Source organism: Belonocnema kinseyi, chromosome 2 (genome assembly GCF_010883055.1).
Source record: "Belonocnema kinseyi isolate 2016_QV_RU_SX_M_011 chromosome 2, B_treatae_v1, whole genome shotgun sequence".
NCBI classification, from domain to species: Eukaryota; Metazoa; Arthropoda; class Insecta; order Hymenoptera; family Cynipidae; genus Belonocnema; species Belonocnema kinseyi.
In genome coordinates this window covers 65,267,164-65,285,412 of record NC_046658.1, presented here as the reverse complement: position 1 = coordinate 65,285,412, position 18,249 = coordinate 65,267,164, and the positions used below count along the sequence as shown (strand labels likewise).

Genomic DNA, 18,249 nt, shown 5'->3' with positions numbered 1-18,249 from the left:
ATATCTACCTAATCGCACTTCGCCCGATGACGCGCCGATTAAAAAATGATTCGGAGTCAAAGCTTCGCCATCGCGAGGGTCAAGAGAGACATGTGTGAGCGGAACCGATCAGGTCGAATACGTCACCTGGTGATGAAATTTTGAAGTTTTCTATGCGGTTAACTTTCTACTAGTAAACACATTAGAGATACCCGGACTAATAAGTCCACCGTTTAAAACACGTTCGCCTTTGATAAAATTTCTCTTCGTTGTCATAGAATCAAAAATAATACAAATTCTTGTCTTATTTCGCGTAATTCTAGTATTTTTAAAATAAATAATGAAAGTGGAATGCGTTTTGAATCAAGAACTACCAAAAGTAACGCTTTCTGCTGTGTTTTAATTGCCCTAAAAGATCTACAACAAAGGCTTCGTCAAAATCGATCTCTATAACGTGTGAGGTATTATAAAAGGAAGCATACAATACAAAATCAGTTTTCTGTAAATTTAAAATTGCCATACCTAGCTGACATTGGGCATAGTACAAGTGTTTTTTTTCAAAGTATAACTGTCACCGTCTGGGATTAAGTATTTGCAAACTTGCCATTCTATAACGTTGAGTATACTCTGTGTTTTTCCCGCGAAAGGGCACTTAATTTCTATTAATTTAACCGGTTTATTATCTAGAAATATTAGGATATCTGGAGAATACTCTAGCCAAGGATGTCTCTCACAAACAATCAAACCGAATTTTACGACTGAGACTTGACGAGATTGCTCATATTCCAGTCGTGCACATTCTTCAAAAAGAAATCCATGCTCAACGTATTTATTTTTGAAATCTTTTGGTTAAAAGTACTTAATCGATTTAGTTTCCCAGTCAGGTTTTCTTTTTTTGGGTAGGTATAAATTTCGTAACATGTAGAGCCAGTAATTCTTAGCTGCACAGTTCAAAATTTTTTTTAGAAACTTCTACTACAGGTATTGGAAGTTTATTTCCAAAACGTAAGGTAACGCAACAATACATAATGTTGTAGTTTCTGAATGCTGGCATTGGTATAGCACCTCACATGTATTGGAATTTTATAATATGTGTCCAGTAGCCAGGAAATTGACACCTGTGGAAGCAAAAAAAATACAAATCATTTCTCACAAGACTTATTCCTGACCAAATTTCTATTTTCTGATGGATCAAATGCTTTTGTTAAGGTATAGATTATAACTCGCGTCTTTATAGAATTCAAGGAATTCATGGAATTGAAGGAATTCGAGAATTTCATAGAATTCACAAAAGAAAGGAATTCACGGAATTCATAGAATGCGCGGAATTCAGGGATTTCATGGAATTAGCGCAATTCATGGAATAAACGGAACTCAAGGAATGCCCGGAACACGAGAAATTCACGGAATTCATGAAAATCAAGGAATTCAAGGAATTCAAGGAATCAAGGAATTCAACGAATTTCCGGAATCCGAAGAATTCACGGAACTCAATGAGTTCGTAATATTTAAGAAATTCACGGAATTAATAGACTGCACTAAATTTATAAAATTTTAAAATTCATGGAATTCACGGATATTCTGGAATTCACGGTATTCATGGAAGACACGGAATTCATGAAAATGACAGAATAAATAGATTTAAGGAAATTTTCATAATTCGTAAATTTAAGAGAATTCATGGAAATCGCGGAATTAATAAATTTCAAGGAATTCATGAAATTCACGGAATTCATGCAGTTCATGGAATTGAACTAATTCGTGAAATTTAAAGAATTGATTAAATTCAATAAAATCAAAGAATTCACAGAATGTATGGAATTCATGGACTTAAACGAATTCCAAGAATTCCTTCGATTCCATGAATTCTATGAATTCCTCAAATTCCATAGATTTCGTAAATTCCTTCATTTCTATGAATTTCATTAATTCCGTTAATTCCATGAATTTCGTGAATTCCGTGAATGTCATGAATACCTGGAATGTCATGAATTTCTTGAATATCTGACGTTAAATAAATTCCTTGCATTCCGGACGTTAAACAAATTCCTTGAATTCAACGAATGCCTCGAATACCATGAATTCCTTGAATTCCTTCGATTCTATTAATTTCGCGAATTTAGTCAAACCCATGAATTCTGTAAATTTCTTAAATTCCATGAATTTCACGAATCCCATAAATTTCGCAAATTCCTTTAATTCCATGCATTTCAGAATTCTCTAAATTTCGTGCATTCCTTCATTTCCATAAATTATTCGAATTCTATTAATTACTTGAATTCCATTAATTCCCCGAATTGCATAATTTCTGTGAATTGCGGGCATTACACGAATTCCTTGAATTCCGTCAATCCCGTGAATAAATTCTTTGACTTCTTTGAACTCCTTGAATTCCTTCGATTCCATGAATTCTATGAATTCCGCAAATATAATAGATTTTGTGATTTCTTACATTCTATGAATTCCATGAACCCCGTTAAGTTGATAAATTTCGTGAATTCCGTGAATTCCGTGTATGTCACGAATTCCTTGAATGTCATGAATTCCGTGAATGTAATGAATTCTGCCAATTCCAAGAAATATGAATGCAAGAAATCTTATCATTTCACTTGACAGCTAACCTCAAATTCTGAAAGATTTGTTTACGATTAAATTTCAACCCATTAGTTATATAACTTCCGAATAGCAACTAAATATTAAAATGTATATTCTAAAGATAAAAAAATAATGATTTAAGCTCATTTATATTATAATATGTACGCGTAAACAAACTCGCGTCGTATGGAAATAAGCAACTTACCTGCTACAATAAATCAAAATTGCAGCGATGTGCTTGCACTTTTCGCTTAGACCAGCTTTGCAAGTGGCCAGTGGGCACAAATGGCGACGTCTTTACGACATCGTTTCGACATCTTTACGATAACTTAACGACATACTATGTCCATGTCGTTAAGGTATTTTTACGATATCGTAAATAAGTCGCATGATCAGACGATGTCTTTACGACATCGTAAAGACAGCGCGACTACATGGATATAGGATGTCGTAAAGTTGTCGTAAGGATGTCGTAACGATGTCGTAAAGACGTCGCCAAATTATGTGCCCACAGGGTGCATTCCATTTTTATTATTTTGCCATTTAAAGTAATTTCACCTTTTATTTCGTCAGGATTGTTTTTTAAACTCGAGGTTTATATACAATATGCTACAAGAGCAGACAAATCGTTTACCAACTTTTTCCCATAATAACAGAATTCGCGGAAACACAAATTTCCCCAAGGGAGAGCTTCATTTTTTTAATTATATAAGGTTTTGTTCACACGTAACACTATGGTGATATTCAAAACCTACCGCCTACCTCCGCCATCTTACGATCATAGCGCCATGAGTTCGGTTCCCAATATCTTCCTTGGAAATAGTTTTGGAGTACGTACAGGAGCAAACTGAAGCTACACCAGAAGATGTTTTTATGATACAAAAATGGCGACATTTTGCCGCCACAAAAAGATCTGCTGCTCGACTAAGACAAACAAAATATGATTTATACCAAATACTTAGAAAATAAGTGTTTATATGTAACATAAACTATTTATAAGATTTTTTAAAGCATGTAATTGTACAAATTGATTATTTATTTAATTATATTTTCAGTTTATTATACTAAGACTTTCTTTTTATTTAAAATTCCGTTTTATCGAAATTCCCGATTATTCAAGATAAGGCCAGTCCACAATAGCTCGGATAGGTGAGGTTCAAGTGTAGACAATTTATTTATAATAATTTCAATCATAAAAACCATAAGACAAGGCAATTTTAAAGTTGAAAAAATGGAAAATGACGAAAATATAAAACGTCTGGAACCAAGAGTATGAAACAGTTTCCAGATATCAGCAAGAAAACATTGTCATTCGCCAAAAAGTAATGTTTTTAATCAGCGTTATGATTAGACTGCGTATAGAAAATGGATTTAAATTTTATTTCATTATAGCATTTGAAAGTCTTTTATGAATATCAAGCTGACATACTGGAAGGTACAAATTATATAATTATTATATGTTTACACATTTTTTCAAAGAGAACTGCTTGAACGACTAAAAATTGTTTAAACAATGACATGACGTTTTTATTAAATTTACTATTCCTCAAAATCATTCAATATTATGTTCAATTTAGAAAATATGACTTTAATAATATTTTTGGAAAATTAATTGTTTAAACAAATTATATTTCTTTAATCAATTGAAAATGGTTAATATATTCTTTCTATACACTATAAGTCAGAAAAATAATTGTATGTATTCCATTTTATTTCATTTCTTTCAAAGTTATCGAAAAAAACTGCTTGAACAAATAAAAATTGTTTAAACAAATCGAGACGTGTTAAACATGACAAGAAATGTATTAAAACTATGTAATTATTCAACAAAAAGTAGCATATGATACCAATCTAAGAAAAAATTGGACATCTCTAATTCAATTTGTAGAAATTATCAATTATTAATTGTTTAAATAATTACAAAGTGTTTGTTAATTTACTACTCCAAACAATGACCAACTATTAGATTTCAATTAGAAAATACGATTACTTTCTACATTTTTCGAGAAGAAATAATTGCTAAAATAAATGAAATTTATTTAAACAATGAAATATTGTGTAAAAATCATGGGAAATATTAAATATGTCCATTAATAATTATTTTTATGAAAAATATGACAGAAATTTTTAAAAATTAACAATAATACGTAAAATGTTAATAGTGTTAATATTTGAATTTCAAATAAAATTAGGCATTTATTTCCTCCGGAAATATATATATATAGTTGTATATTATATATAATAGCATTTTAATATAATAACCCTTTCTAAATTTCCAAGTTCTCCAAAATCTCAAAAAAAAATTAAAATCTATATGTATGTGATTATGTCCAGCCCCTGGCTCTTCCTAACCAGCCTATGCCTTAGAAGTGTCATGAGAGTTGACCGCAGCCACGGTCGCGCTGATTGTTCATTCTTCAATCTAAGTTGCTCGAGTTTTATACGAAAATTCTGTTTAATTTTTGGCGGGCAGTTCAAATAGAAGTTCTGTCATCTCTATTTGAATTTTGATATTATTATTTATTGTCTTGATTAAATTGATTAATTATATTAATATTACATGATGTGATTATTTATTAATAATAATTGAAAATTAAAAATACTTTTTGAAATATTATTTTGAGTTTCAAACGCAAAAATATGAAATTATATATAGCCTAAGAACGAACTAGCATACAAATTCATTTTTCCTCGAAGTTTAATCATTGATTTGTTAATATTGCACTGCAATTGAAATACCATGATTATTATATTATTTGAATAAGAAATTTTGATTGAAAGTAAGGCTTTTCACAGTCGATGAATTTGAAAAGCCTTAATAGAAAATAAAGTACTTGAAAATGATTGTAATGCTTATAATCTTTTTTTTTAATTTTGAGTAAAATTGATTTCATTGTTTTAGTCATGGAGTTTTTATTTTTTAGCTAACACTTTTTGTTGCTGTTTCTGTAAAAAAATGGCATAAGAAAGAAGCATTTAAAAAAGTATAACAATGGCGAAACATTGATAAAATTGCTTTATAAATAGCTAAATATATAAAGAACAGTTTATAATATTTTATTATGATTTTGATCTTTCAATATTGTTGTAAATTGGAAGTCGTTCTGACTATAGTTTCAAATTTCAAAAACTTATTTGCACAAGCAATTTTAACGAAAATGAATAGTCTTAAATATTAATATTAATGTGGGAGTGAGGGTTAAATAATATAATGCCGACATCCAATTAACAAATATATTCTAAATACAAGACAAATATCGTTTACAGGATTACATTGCTACTCTATTGCGGCCGGACCAAGACTGACCCACGCTCGTCCCCTGAGGGGTCGCATTCCTCAGGCACCCTTCTCCTACGCATCTCCTTATTCTACCTCCTTACTCAGTACTTACGCCTATTTCGTTCTACATGATAACTAAATACTATCCATCTTACAACCTTACGCTAAGGACCTACTTTCCTATAATCGGCCGTCCTAAACTGCATCGTCGCCTGATCATGTGTCCTCGTTGAGGCCCGACCAAGGCTTCATAAATTCGGCGGAACTGGGTGTCTCTATCGGACCTTCGCCGCTAATCTTTCGTACATCGTTTCGCTCTTTTCCTTTGACCTTAACCACTCGGTATGGGTCGAATGATATGATCTTTACTTTTAAACCGGGGCCCAGTTGAGTTCTCGCAATGGCAATTAAGTCACTGACCTGATACTTGGTTGCTTTCTTTCCTTTTTTGCTGTAGGTGTGCTGATTCTCCTATTGAATTTGGGCTATCTGCCCTATTGCTTGCTTTCTGATTTCTTCCCTGGCGTTGTCGAATTCTTCCCTGAGTGATTCTTGAATCAATTCTTGCAAACGGACATCTTCTTTATTTCGCATCGCGGAGCCGACAAGTACTTCAAAGGGTGAGGCTGCAATACTTCTCTGATAGGTTGCGTCCAAAGCACATTGTTCTTGATTGACGGGTTTATACCACTTCTTTTGGTCGTCGGTTCCAAGATTCGAAAATATTTGTGCCAGCATTCGGTGGATTCGTTCGACTCTTCCGTTTCATCTAGGAACACCTCTCGTTATCAGGTGATGTTCGATGTTTTCAGCTTTACACTAGTCTTGAAACTCGTGGGAAGTGAACGCAGTACCTCTGTCTGTGATGATTCTACGTGGATTTTGGAAAGTCTGCTGGTAAGTTCTCAGTTTATCCAAAACTTCCTTAGTTCCCGTGGATTTCGTTGGAAAAATCCAAACGAATTTTGTAACCCCGTCAACCATCGTCAGCAGGTGGTTGTACGACTTACGTGTAGCCAACAGTGGACCCACATGGTCCAGATGCATCGTATCCAACGGAGTTTCGCCTTTCGATATGGGGTGCAGATCTCTCCATCTGTTCCATCTCTCTCGCGGTAGAGCAGACCACCTTCTACAACATAATCTCCTTAGATTTCTGCTTCTAGGATCTTTTTTATCGCCAAGATTTTCTCATCTCCCGCCTGGGCTCGTCGGATACGTTTAAAAAAACATCACGAATTTGAAGCACGACCGGATGTCGACTTAAAGCATCGGTATGACGCATTCGTGTCCCTGATCAGTGCTGCATTTTACAATGAAATGCTTGCAACTGCAATGCCCAAAGAGCAATTCGTGGAATGATGTCCTTCTTGTCCATAGTTTGTTTAAATGCTGCGCAATCGGTTTCAACTTTAATTGGTATTCCTAGCAGATATACTCTTAATTTCCGTAACGCATAAATTACATCTAAAATTTCTAACTGGTAGCTGAAATATTTCGGCTCCCTATCGGTTGTCTTTTTAATTAAATACAGGCATGAATGCATCATCTGATCTTCTTTACATTTTTGCATTAACACAGCGCTGTAACTCTCGATTGATGCATCCGTGTGTTCTTCGGTTTCTAAATGCGGATCCAAAATTCGTAGAACTGGCGCTTCACATAATGAGTGTTTTAACATTTTAAACGATTTACGCTGTTCTTCACCGAAAAAAAATTGGTATCTTCTCTCGCGCTTTCCCTTAATGCTTTTGACAACCATCTTTCTATTTTTAGGTTCGGGGCAATTGAGAACAACTTTAACTTTCTCCGGATTTCGACATGATGGAATTCTTTAGATCTATCGTACTATAGACTCAAGCATGAACCAATTTTTTCAAGTGTTCGTCGATGACAGGCAAAGGGAAATGGTCGCAAACTATCTTCTTGTTTAAAGCGCGGTAGTCTGCGCAGAATCTAGGTGCCTCGTCTTTTCTACGAACTACAACTACAGGGCTAGCATATTCCGAGCAACTGGGACGTACGATCCCTTTCGTTAACCATTCGTCTATTTGTTGCTCTGTCTCCCGTTTCTCTGATAAAGGTAAACAGCGTGGACTCTAACTTACAGGAATATCATCTTTAAGCAAAATCTTCATCTTAACCGGCGTAGCTTTCTGACACTGAGGGTGGTAATTCTCTATCAATAATTCGATTTTTAATACACGCATTAGAACCAGTTATAGAGACAGACGCATGTTTTAATAAACCATTACCAGTGATGGCTTTAAAATCTTTTCTTCTAGCCACATGGAACCGCAACTCATATACCTCACCGTCGAGCTCTGTTTGTAATATGAGACTTCCTACTGTACTTATGCGGTCCTCTTTTTAGACATCCAGCTCAGAGCCTTAGGTCCTTGATCCAATTCCGGCGATCCTATTTCTTTATAAACGTCGTGGTTTTATCAAGTGCACATCACTGCCAATATCCAGCTGGCAAGTGACGATCCTACCGCTCAGCTTCGCATATTTATACACTCGGCAGTATTCCTTCTCGTGGACGATCATAACCCGTGGCACCTCTGCTTCCTCTGCATCATTCTGCTTATCTTCACGAACCATGCTAACATGTGTCGAAGTTCCTGGGGATCCCCGTTCTGTTTGAGGGCACTTTGAGGCCACGTGGTCGAATTGATTACACTTAAAACATTTCACGCCCTTCTCAAGATGCTTACAGTCTCTTGCGTCGTGTCCTCGGCCACCGCAGTTATAGCAACGTTTCGCTGAGGTGCCTTCTTCCTTTCCCTTATTGCTCTCCTTTGACAGACCTTCTCCTTTCGGTAGTACAACTAAATTCAAGATTCACTATAATTATTTATAGGTTCAATAACTGAAAATATAATAAATTAATAAATAATAATGAATAATAATAAATAATAAGAAATAATAATAATTAATAATAAAAAATATTATAAATAAATAACTGAAAATACAATTAACAAATCACGATTGTTCGAGAATTGGACATTTACGTTAAAACGTCAACTGACGCATCCAGCAAATTTACATGAGACAAAAGACAGATTTCTGAAAATCGGCACAAGATCGCGATACTTCTGTTATCAGAAATATTAACCAGAATGGTTTCAACCAGAAAAAATCAACCCGAGTTCATTAGGTAGAATTTTCTAGTCATATTAACCATAATTTCGGTTTAAAATACCTAGAAATTTTTTAACCAGACGCGGCTAGTAACTTTAACTAGAACTTTTTTTTAGTGTTCCACTCTATGGAGTGGAAACAAATTTTTCAATGGATTTTTGGACCACCCTAAGGACCAACGTTTTACGCAACTTAGTCGACTGAGGCTTAGATACATTTTCTCCGTTTATATTTAAATATATATTAAATGCATTTTACATATATATGTCATATTATTAAATTGTACTTTAGGCCGCTGTTTACGTATCTACAGCATTTAGTCAATGCGTCCATGTGCATGAAAACATAGAAGAAAAAGTATACCCGATATCTATGACATATGAAGAAATTAATAACACTGTACAAATAATGAAGCGACGAAATTTTTCAGAAAAGGACGAGGTTCAGTTCACTAGAATGTATGATACATTTTTTTAATACAAAAAATATTATATTGATAATTTAAAAAATGATATATTACAGTTTACTGGGTGAATTTCCAAACACATATGTGTTTACGAAATCAATTGCTGAAGGAGTGTTAAATGAGCAAGCAAGGGATCTACCATTTTCTATTTTCAGATTTCCTATAGGTAATTTAATGCGAAATTTTCTATGGGGTTCATTTCGCTTAGGTATCAGTATATTTAATCTTAAAAATTTGAAATTATTTAAAATTAGAAATATGAATTATATCTGCAGCTATTGCAACTTACAAAGAACCCGTACCTGGATGGGTTGACACTGTTCAGGGGTTTAATCAAGCAATAATTGGAATCGGAATAGGTGTAATACGAGTCCTGAATATTGACATCAATGCACATGCCCACATGGTACCAGCAGATTTCGCCTGTAATGCTTTAATCGCAACTGCATGGGAGACTAGCACTTTTGAAAATAGGTACCACATTTAATTTTTGTTACTCAAGATCTTTTAAAACCTTAATGAAGTATATATATCATAAATAATATCAGAGTCTATACTGAAGAAATATTTGTGCTTTCTTAGAGATAACCCGGAAGAACTGCCAGTGTACAATTACGTTTCGGATGAATGTAATATATTAACTTGGAATTCTTTAAGAAAAATGATGCAAAATCGTAGATATGCTTATCTACCAATGAAAACTATTTATTTTCCTGACTCGTTTGTCATCAAGTCGACTAAAGTCTTTGCTTTCGCTCATTTCATCTTACATCTTATCCCAGCTTTATTGGGTGACGTAGTCCTGAGAATTTTAGGGAAACCCCCCATGTAAGTGCTTAAAGATATTTAAAAAAAAACACAATTTAAGTTGAGTTTGAAATTAATTAAAAGAACTGCATTTTCATTTATTTCCATCCAGACTTTATAAAGTGTACAAAAAAGGAAATAAACTGCTGAGAGTAACAAGGTTCTTTTTATTATGGAACTGGACATTTGAATCTAAGAAGGTGCAATCCTTGTGGAAGAAACTTTCCAAAGCTGACAAAGAATTGATACCGTTTGATTTAACAACTATAGACTGGGAAGATGTAGCTACAAAACATTGGAATGGAACTCTGAAATATGCACTGAGAGACTTTGCGACTACGGAAGAACGAATGCGTAAATCTAATAGGTATGAGAGCATTCACATATTACGTAACATTAAAGAAGGGGGATGAAACTCATGTTTCGTTACGGTCTCTCAATTGGGGTATGGATATTATAAACTCAATTAATAATCAAAAAAGAGCGAAAGGCATTTTTTTGTAGAACTTTTTGAAGTAGGCCTATTTCTTATGTAGTATTTTATCGAATTTCTCCTCAATTATAAGGAAAAATTTGCAAAATAAATTTCTCTGATCAAAATTTTCGTGGTCACAAAAATTAGTAAGGCATAAAATGAATTCCTTATAAAAATGTAAATTCAACAAAAAATAAGAGTGTGAGTTTTTTGGGAAAATCGACTTTTTATATTTTCAATTTCCAAACTTTTATATTTCAGATCGAAACCATAGAATTTTAATGAAACGGGTTGCTTAATTTTTTCTAAAACAACATATGAATATATATTATTATATATAATTATTATATTATTATATATTCGGTTCGGTTTTTGATTCCTCTAGAATCAAAACCGAAGGGCCTATGACAAAGCCACCGAACGCGTCCTCGGGTTGCAGATAGGGGGTCCCTGTACCAAGGGTTTCTTCTAAATATGGTTACAAAAATAAATAGGCAGTCGCGGACAATTGTCCAGGGGTGGTCCCGAAGGAATGAACCCCCAAGCGGAGGTGTGAAAACCGTGCCGAAAGCTGAATGGCACCTGGGTGAGGTGTCTAGAACGGTGACTCTGGGATACCGGGCGACCTCTCAGAGTACGCAGCCTTATCCTTGCATGCGGGGCTCTACAGGGATGAACGAACCCCTTTCCCTAGCTTCTCGTGGCAACAACAATGACAACACCAAACATAGTTGTAGTAAATGCAGTTCAAAACAACACAACGCGCAGGGCTCCCGACAATGGGTCGGCCAACAATGCCGACCAGTCTAGAGCTGGGGGAGCTAATGAAAATAGATTCAATGCGATCGATCGTGCTACGATGCGAGTGTGACCCCTGAACGGGGTTACACGGCACGGCTGCATGCTCTATGATGCGAGAAACGCCAAGAGCTATCGCACTTATCGCAGCAACGTCTACGAAACCATGCTGAACTACTCCAAAAAAGAGGCTATGTAAGCGGAACGCCTACTCTAACACAGCTAGAACAAGCTGGCAACAGAGAAAGAGAGGTGACAATAAGACCAACCGCGGACAGGCATCCAATAGAGGAAGAGGGATGCTTTACGACCCGGAGAAACATTAACACGAAGGTTTCTCTCAAGCCTAAAGATCTGGCTGAAATGGATGACGAGCTTCGTGGATATTTTTCCGGAGAATCCGACTTCTGGGCTATCAATTATTGTGTGTATAATGCAGCGAGAGCTTTGGCCGATGCGAACCGTAAAACAAAACCAACGGTTCATCATAAGACCAAACGACGAATGTATCAACTTGCCATAAAGATAGGATGGGCAAGACAGTACGCGTCCCGCATTCAGTGTGTGATTGACTACATCACATCTGGCAGGAATTTTACCGCCAAGTTTCGAAAGTTCGCGCGCGAACTCCGGACCCGTTATCGCACACTTAACAAGTCAAAGCTGCTGACCATCAGGCAGCATATTGTTGAGAGCATACGGATACTATGTGACGCTTTTGACGCTGAGAGAAGTCGAGAGCGGAGGGAGAGTTGGGTCAGAGAAAATCAACAGTTTCTCTCTGACTCATCTCGACTCTTCCAAGACCCTTCAGTTACTGTCGAACACCGGGACCAGATTGTATCAAAACCTTCTGGGGGAAGAAGTTTTCTTCAACCCATCAGCATTTGGCCCGTATTTTCATCTCATATTTGAAGTCGTAAGAACCGATTCCGGAGTGGTTGGTGGAAGGGCGCACAATGCTTCTGCCGAAAATAGACAACTTAGCTGACCCGAAGAATTACAGGCCAATAACTTGTCTGAACACACTTTATAAGATATTCACAGCTATCCTAAATGATAGGATTGTTCGGGCAATTGAACCTGTGTGGCAAGAAATATATGAACAACGAGGCTTAAAGAAAGGCGTAGCCGGATGTCGGGAGAACCTGCTCATCGATAGATGTGTCTGCAAACATACAGCATTCTACCAGCGTGACCTATCGATGGCCTGGATTGATTTTCGGAAAGCTTTTGATTCGACATCCCATAGTGACAAATAACAAGGTCACCTTTCAGAGAGGCGTCTTTCAGGGCGACACCATGAGCTCACTCCTCTTTTGCCTTACATTATTGCCACTATCTCTAGCACTTCTTAATTCCGATGGGTACTTGTGCGGCAATCCTGCAGATTGAAAGTACAAGGTCACTCATGTATTTTACATGGACGATCTTAAGATCTATGCTAAAACAAAGAGCAACTACATATAGCTCTAGGGAATGTCGAAACGATGTCGAACTATGTCGAAACTGTGTCGAACGATATACTAAGGAAATTGGAATGGAAGTTGGGTTAGACAAATGCGCCAAGGTTTATTTGAAGCGAGGAAAACTTTATGGCATCCCTGAAGATCCTGAGCTCGTTGATAGAAGCGCTTTACGACACCTTTACGCTGGAGAGACTGAAACATACCTGGGCATGCCGCAGAGCCGCATTCATGATGTGACATCTATAAAGGATACTCTCCGAAGCAGATACAAACGTCTCATCTGACAGATTTGGTCTTCCGAACTGTCGGCGAGGAACAAAGTATCTGCAACGAACATGCTTGCCGTCCCGGTACTACTCTATTCATTTGGAGTAGTTCCATGGACGAAGAACGAGGTCAGATCCCTCGATATCGGGACAAGAAAGGTTATGCACATGAACAAAAGCATGCATCTTAAATCTTCCGTTCCGCGACTATACATCTCACGCCGTCAAGGTGGTGGCAAAATATTGAGTCTTGAATGTCTTCACAACAGGATTATTCTGGGTACAGCAAATAGTGTTGCAAATGGAAGAGACCCTCTTCTTAAAATGGTCAGGAATCACGAAGAAGTGGGCAAAGGAGCGTTTCTGTACAAAGCAGTGGAGGAGGTTGCTAAAGCACTCGGACTTGACTTCAGTATTAGGGTTGAGCAAAATGCATCAAATCTAATCTATCTCGAGTACTCACTCCTGAAACCCGGATTAAGAAAGCACAAGAGAAAAACTCTCGTGAACAGCTCCTAGATAAGAGAATGCACGGTATCTTCCACAGAAATGTGAAGGATCAGTCAATATCTTGTCAGCTAACGTTTGCTTTCCTCAAATCGCTCGGATTGAAGTCTGGTACGGAGGGTTTCATTTTTGCATGCCAAGACGGTGTCATTTCCACTTTAACATACCGTCTCCAGATTTTGAGCCAAGACATTCCTGATAATAGCTGCAGGACGTGCCATGCACACCCCGAGCATTTAGCTCACATACTATCTAGTTGTCTAACTCACGCGGGAACGACCTACATTCAAAGGCACAATGCTGCTTTAAGAGTGCTTTATTACCATCTCTGTCACTCTTACGGCATTAACCTTAATATCGCTCCTCTAAATGCTGCTAGGGAAATCGAGGCAATTGTCGAGAATGGAAAGTGCCGCATATGCTGGAACTTTATATTCTCGACAATTTTTTCTGTTGCTCACTCGAGGCCTGACATGGTTCTTCTTGACTTCGAGAAGCGAACCATGTTCGTTATCGAATTTTCGGCACCAGCTGACAAAAACATCATAACCAAGGAGAATGAAAAGAAAGAGAGGTATCGAGACCTTATAAGGCAGTTGAAACGATTGTACCCGGAATATTCTGTTAAACTAATCGTCCTTATCATCGGCGCTCTTGGAGGTGCCAAGCTTTCACTGGCTAATGGCCTAAAAATCATCCTTGCGTGTCAACAATATGCTAAAACACTTGCGGGAAAAATACAGACGGCGGTAGTCCTTGGGTCGTTCCATGTTCTTGGTGTGCACGAGGCTTTTGCTGGATCCTCGTATTGAATCCTTTACAAACTGTAACCACCTATCTCACGGTCGTGAGACGTGGTTGTGGCTGAAATTTTACCGCGATTTCGCTGGGAGCGGGTGCAATTTTCCAGATTAGCACCCGCTCCCGGCGAAATCCTTCGGTCGTCCTTATGACAAATTATTAGAAAGGGGGTTAAATAACCACGGTGTGTTTCTGCGGGGATCAACCGTCATCTAAAAGTTACATCGGCTTCCAGTAGAACTGCAGTAAATCACACTTATGACCACGCCTCACGACCGTGAGATAAGTGTCACAGGGCACGATTAAATCAGAACAATTGTCTGGTAATGCCCTCATGTGCCTTGAGGAAACAAAGCGGTTCAAGTATAACAACGTACTTTTCGTCTCGCAAGTGGCTCGGCATATCTTTGGTACGCTTGCACCGATCGCAAGGACAATTACGTTAACCAAATATTTTGGGTACATTCGTTGCATTGGGTTGTCCGAAAATTGTAGTTCTAGAAAATTTGGCACTTCTCGTTTTGGACAATTGACTCTATCTCCCTCGGAGCGTTGGGCAAGGCAAGGTTACGGCAAACACCGTATGAGCGACAAAGATGATACTAAAGCGCTCTTAGGGCCGCATTATGTCTTTAGAGATACGTCGTTTACACGTGGGGGTACACCCAGATAGTATGTGTTCTAGGTACTCAGCGTGTGCATGACACGCTCTGCACCTATCGCTGGGCACTGCTTGACATAAAATGCGGTAGCACTGTAAAAAAGGTGGAAATTACACTGTCCTGGCCCACGAAAATGAAACCCTCTGTACCTGAATTAATTCCCCATGATTTACAAAAAGCATAAGTTTGCTGTTTTGACAAGGACAGTTCTTCTACATTTCTGTAAAAGTTTCCGTGCATTTTCTTGTCCAGTAGCTCTGGGCGGAATTTTTTAACCTCTGCTTTATTCACTTCAGATTTTAGAAAAGAAGCATCGAGTTAGAGTAATGCACTTTCCTCACTTTTGACGTTAAAATTCAGGCCAAGGGTCACGGCAGCCTGCTCTGCGACTTTGTCAAGGAATGATCCTTTGCCAATGATCTCGTGGTTCCTGATCATTTTTAGGATAGGATCTCTACCATGTGCAACGATGTAAGCTGTACTTAGAACAATTCGATTATGAAGACACTGTAGATTCAAAATTCCGCGTCCGCCTTGACGGTATGAAATTTTTAATCTCGGAACAGACAAATTGATATGCAAGTTCTTATGCATATGCATGATCTTACGTGTGGCGATATCAAGGGCCTTAAGCTCGTTCTTCGTCCATTGAACCGCCCTAAACGAGTAGAGTAGAACCTGAACGGTAAGCATGTTAGTCACAGATACTTTGTTCAACGCCGACAGATTTGAAGACGAAATCTTCCAAACAAGATGCTTGTATCTGCTTCGGAGAGATTTCTGCATTGATGTTGCGTCCTCAATGCGGCTTTGAGGCACGTTCAGGTACATATAAGTCTTTATAGTGTCAAGATGTCTGATAACATCTCTACAAGCTTAGGTTCCTCGAGGAATCCAATAATCTTTCCTTTCTTCAGATGAGTTTTTGCACATTTGTCCAATCCAACGTCCATGCCAATCTCTTCTGTGCACTGCTTGGAGATGTTTAAAATACTCTGAAGTTGGCTTTCAGTAGGAGCATACATCTTTAAGTCAAACATAAAGAAGGACTCCCGGTGTCACCCAGAGAGATGCCCCTATGGAAGTTGACGTTGTTCGTTGTCATTCAATACTTTTCAGATGGGATAGTAAATCTAGTTTTCCAAAGGGGCATCAATCTCTCTATACATTTCAGTATATGTAGATGAAACTTCAAGCTTAACCAACAGACAGATGATGAGTCTATTAGAGGTAGAGTCGACATCTTTCCGGTAGTCAATCCAGGCCATTGGCAGGACGCGTTGATGGGCTGTTACGGATTTTCAGACGCATCTGTCAATTAACAGGTTCTCTCGGCATCATACTACACCTTTTTTTGAGCCACGTTCTTTGTATATTTCTCTCTACACAGGCTCAATTATTCGAAAATTCTGTTGTTTAGAACTGCTGTAAAAATATTATACAGTGTGTTCAAACAAGTTATTGGCCTGTTATTCTCTAGATTAGACAATTTGGTTTTCTTAGGTAGGAGTATAGTGCGTCCTAACACCAGCCACTAATGATGGGTGTTTCCGACGTGAAATATGAGGTGAATATGTAGGCCCGATGTTGGTGTGTAGAAGTAAACTTCTTCCACCAGAAATTATTGATGCCATTTGATCCTGCAGCGAAAATGTTCTTCGAATGCCTCAGTGTATTATTCACCTCTTCAGCAATGATTGATGGACATTCCTAGTCAGTTGTTATAAGTTTGTTGCAACACTCCTTGAAGCGGATGATATTATCAGTATCTTCTTTCAACTCCAGTGTTTTCATGATCTTGTATAACTCTCTCCAAAAAGCCTCTACCTCATTGGGCTTGGGTGGGTTTTTGACAGAATCAAGGGGAACGCTGAAGAGGCGAGATAGGTCAGCAAAAAACTGTTGATTCTCCCTAATCCATCTCTGACTCATCTGTATTCTCCTTCTTGCGTCAGACAACACCCGTATTTTCCGTGAATGGTCTACCAGATGCCATGTAGTCAATCACACACTGAATAGGGGACGCATTTTGTCTTGTCCATCCAATCTTCTTGTTAAGTTAATGCATGCGTTTTTTCATTTTTTGATCAATCTTCGGTTTTAGCTTTCCATGTGAATCAGCCAAAGCTTTCGCAGCACCATAAACTGAACAACTGATGATCCAGATGTCGGACTTCTCCGAGATATCCTCACGAAGGGAGACATCCATTTCAGCCAGATCTTGGGGCTTGGGAGGAACGTGTATGTTAATGCTCCTTTTTGTCCTGAAATCATTATCATCTCTCAGAAGGTTCCTATTTCCACGATTGGTCTCAATGTCACTTCCTCATCTTCATCTTTATCTTGTTCATGTAGTGATTGAGGAAGCGCTCAATGCACATATCCAATTTGCAAGATGTAGGCACGTTGATTTCGCAATGACTGATGCGAAACATGCTGAAGCACTGAGTGTTTCTGGCGCCACAAAGAGTGCAATGTGCATATGCGAAATAAAGCCTCCTCTTACAGGGACAATGCTGGCATCGTAGCGGTCTAGCAAGTCATCCTTGAGTTGACTCGCCCACTCAGTGTGGGCGTTTCGCCAATTCCTCGTCATATATCGGATGCTCTGCTCGTTCGATCGTTTTGAACCGCATTGATAACTTTTTAGTGGTTTGATGGTGTCATTGTTGTTCCCATCAGCAGCTAGGGAAATGGTTTGTCCGTTCTTGCAGAGCCCCGCATGCAAGGATAAGGCTGCTTACTCTGAAAGGTCGCCCGATATCCCAGAGTCACCGTTTAAGACACCTCGCACAGGTGCCATTCCGCATTCGGCATGGTTAAGTCCCGCTTAGGGGTTATTTCTTCGGAACCATCCTTAAACAATTGTCCGTGACTGTTTATTAATTATTGTAACCATATTCAGCAGAAACCCTTGGTACAGGGACCCTCTATCCGCAATCTGCAAACGTGTTCGATGGCTTTGTCAAAGACCCTTCGGTTTGATTAAAAAGGAATCAA

General features: G+C 37.9%; 1 protein-coding gene across 3 annotated transcripts in view; it reads left to right on the top strand.

Moving 5' to 3' along the window:
• LOC117167985 (fatty acyl-CoA reductase wat-like) overlaps positions 1–18,249 on the top strand; it is a 58,933-nt gene that overhangs the window by 34,630 nt on the left and 6,054 nt on the right. For all 3 annotated transcript variants that reach the window (XM_033353272.1, XM_033353273.1, XM_033353271.1), the window contains 5 exons: positions 9,290–9,456; positions 9,521–9,630; positions 9,740–9,938; positions 10,047–10,292; positions 10,384–10,638. In XM_033353272.1, coding sequence (XP_033209163.1) covers positions 9,290–9,456; positions 9,521–9,630; positions 9,740–9,938; positions 10,047–10,292; positions 10,384–10,638 — 977 coding nt within the window. The remainder of the gene's footprint in view (positions 1–9,289; positions 9,457–9,520; positions 9,631–9,739; positions 9,939–10,046; positions 10,293–10,383; positions 10,639–18,249) is intronic.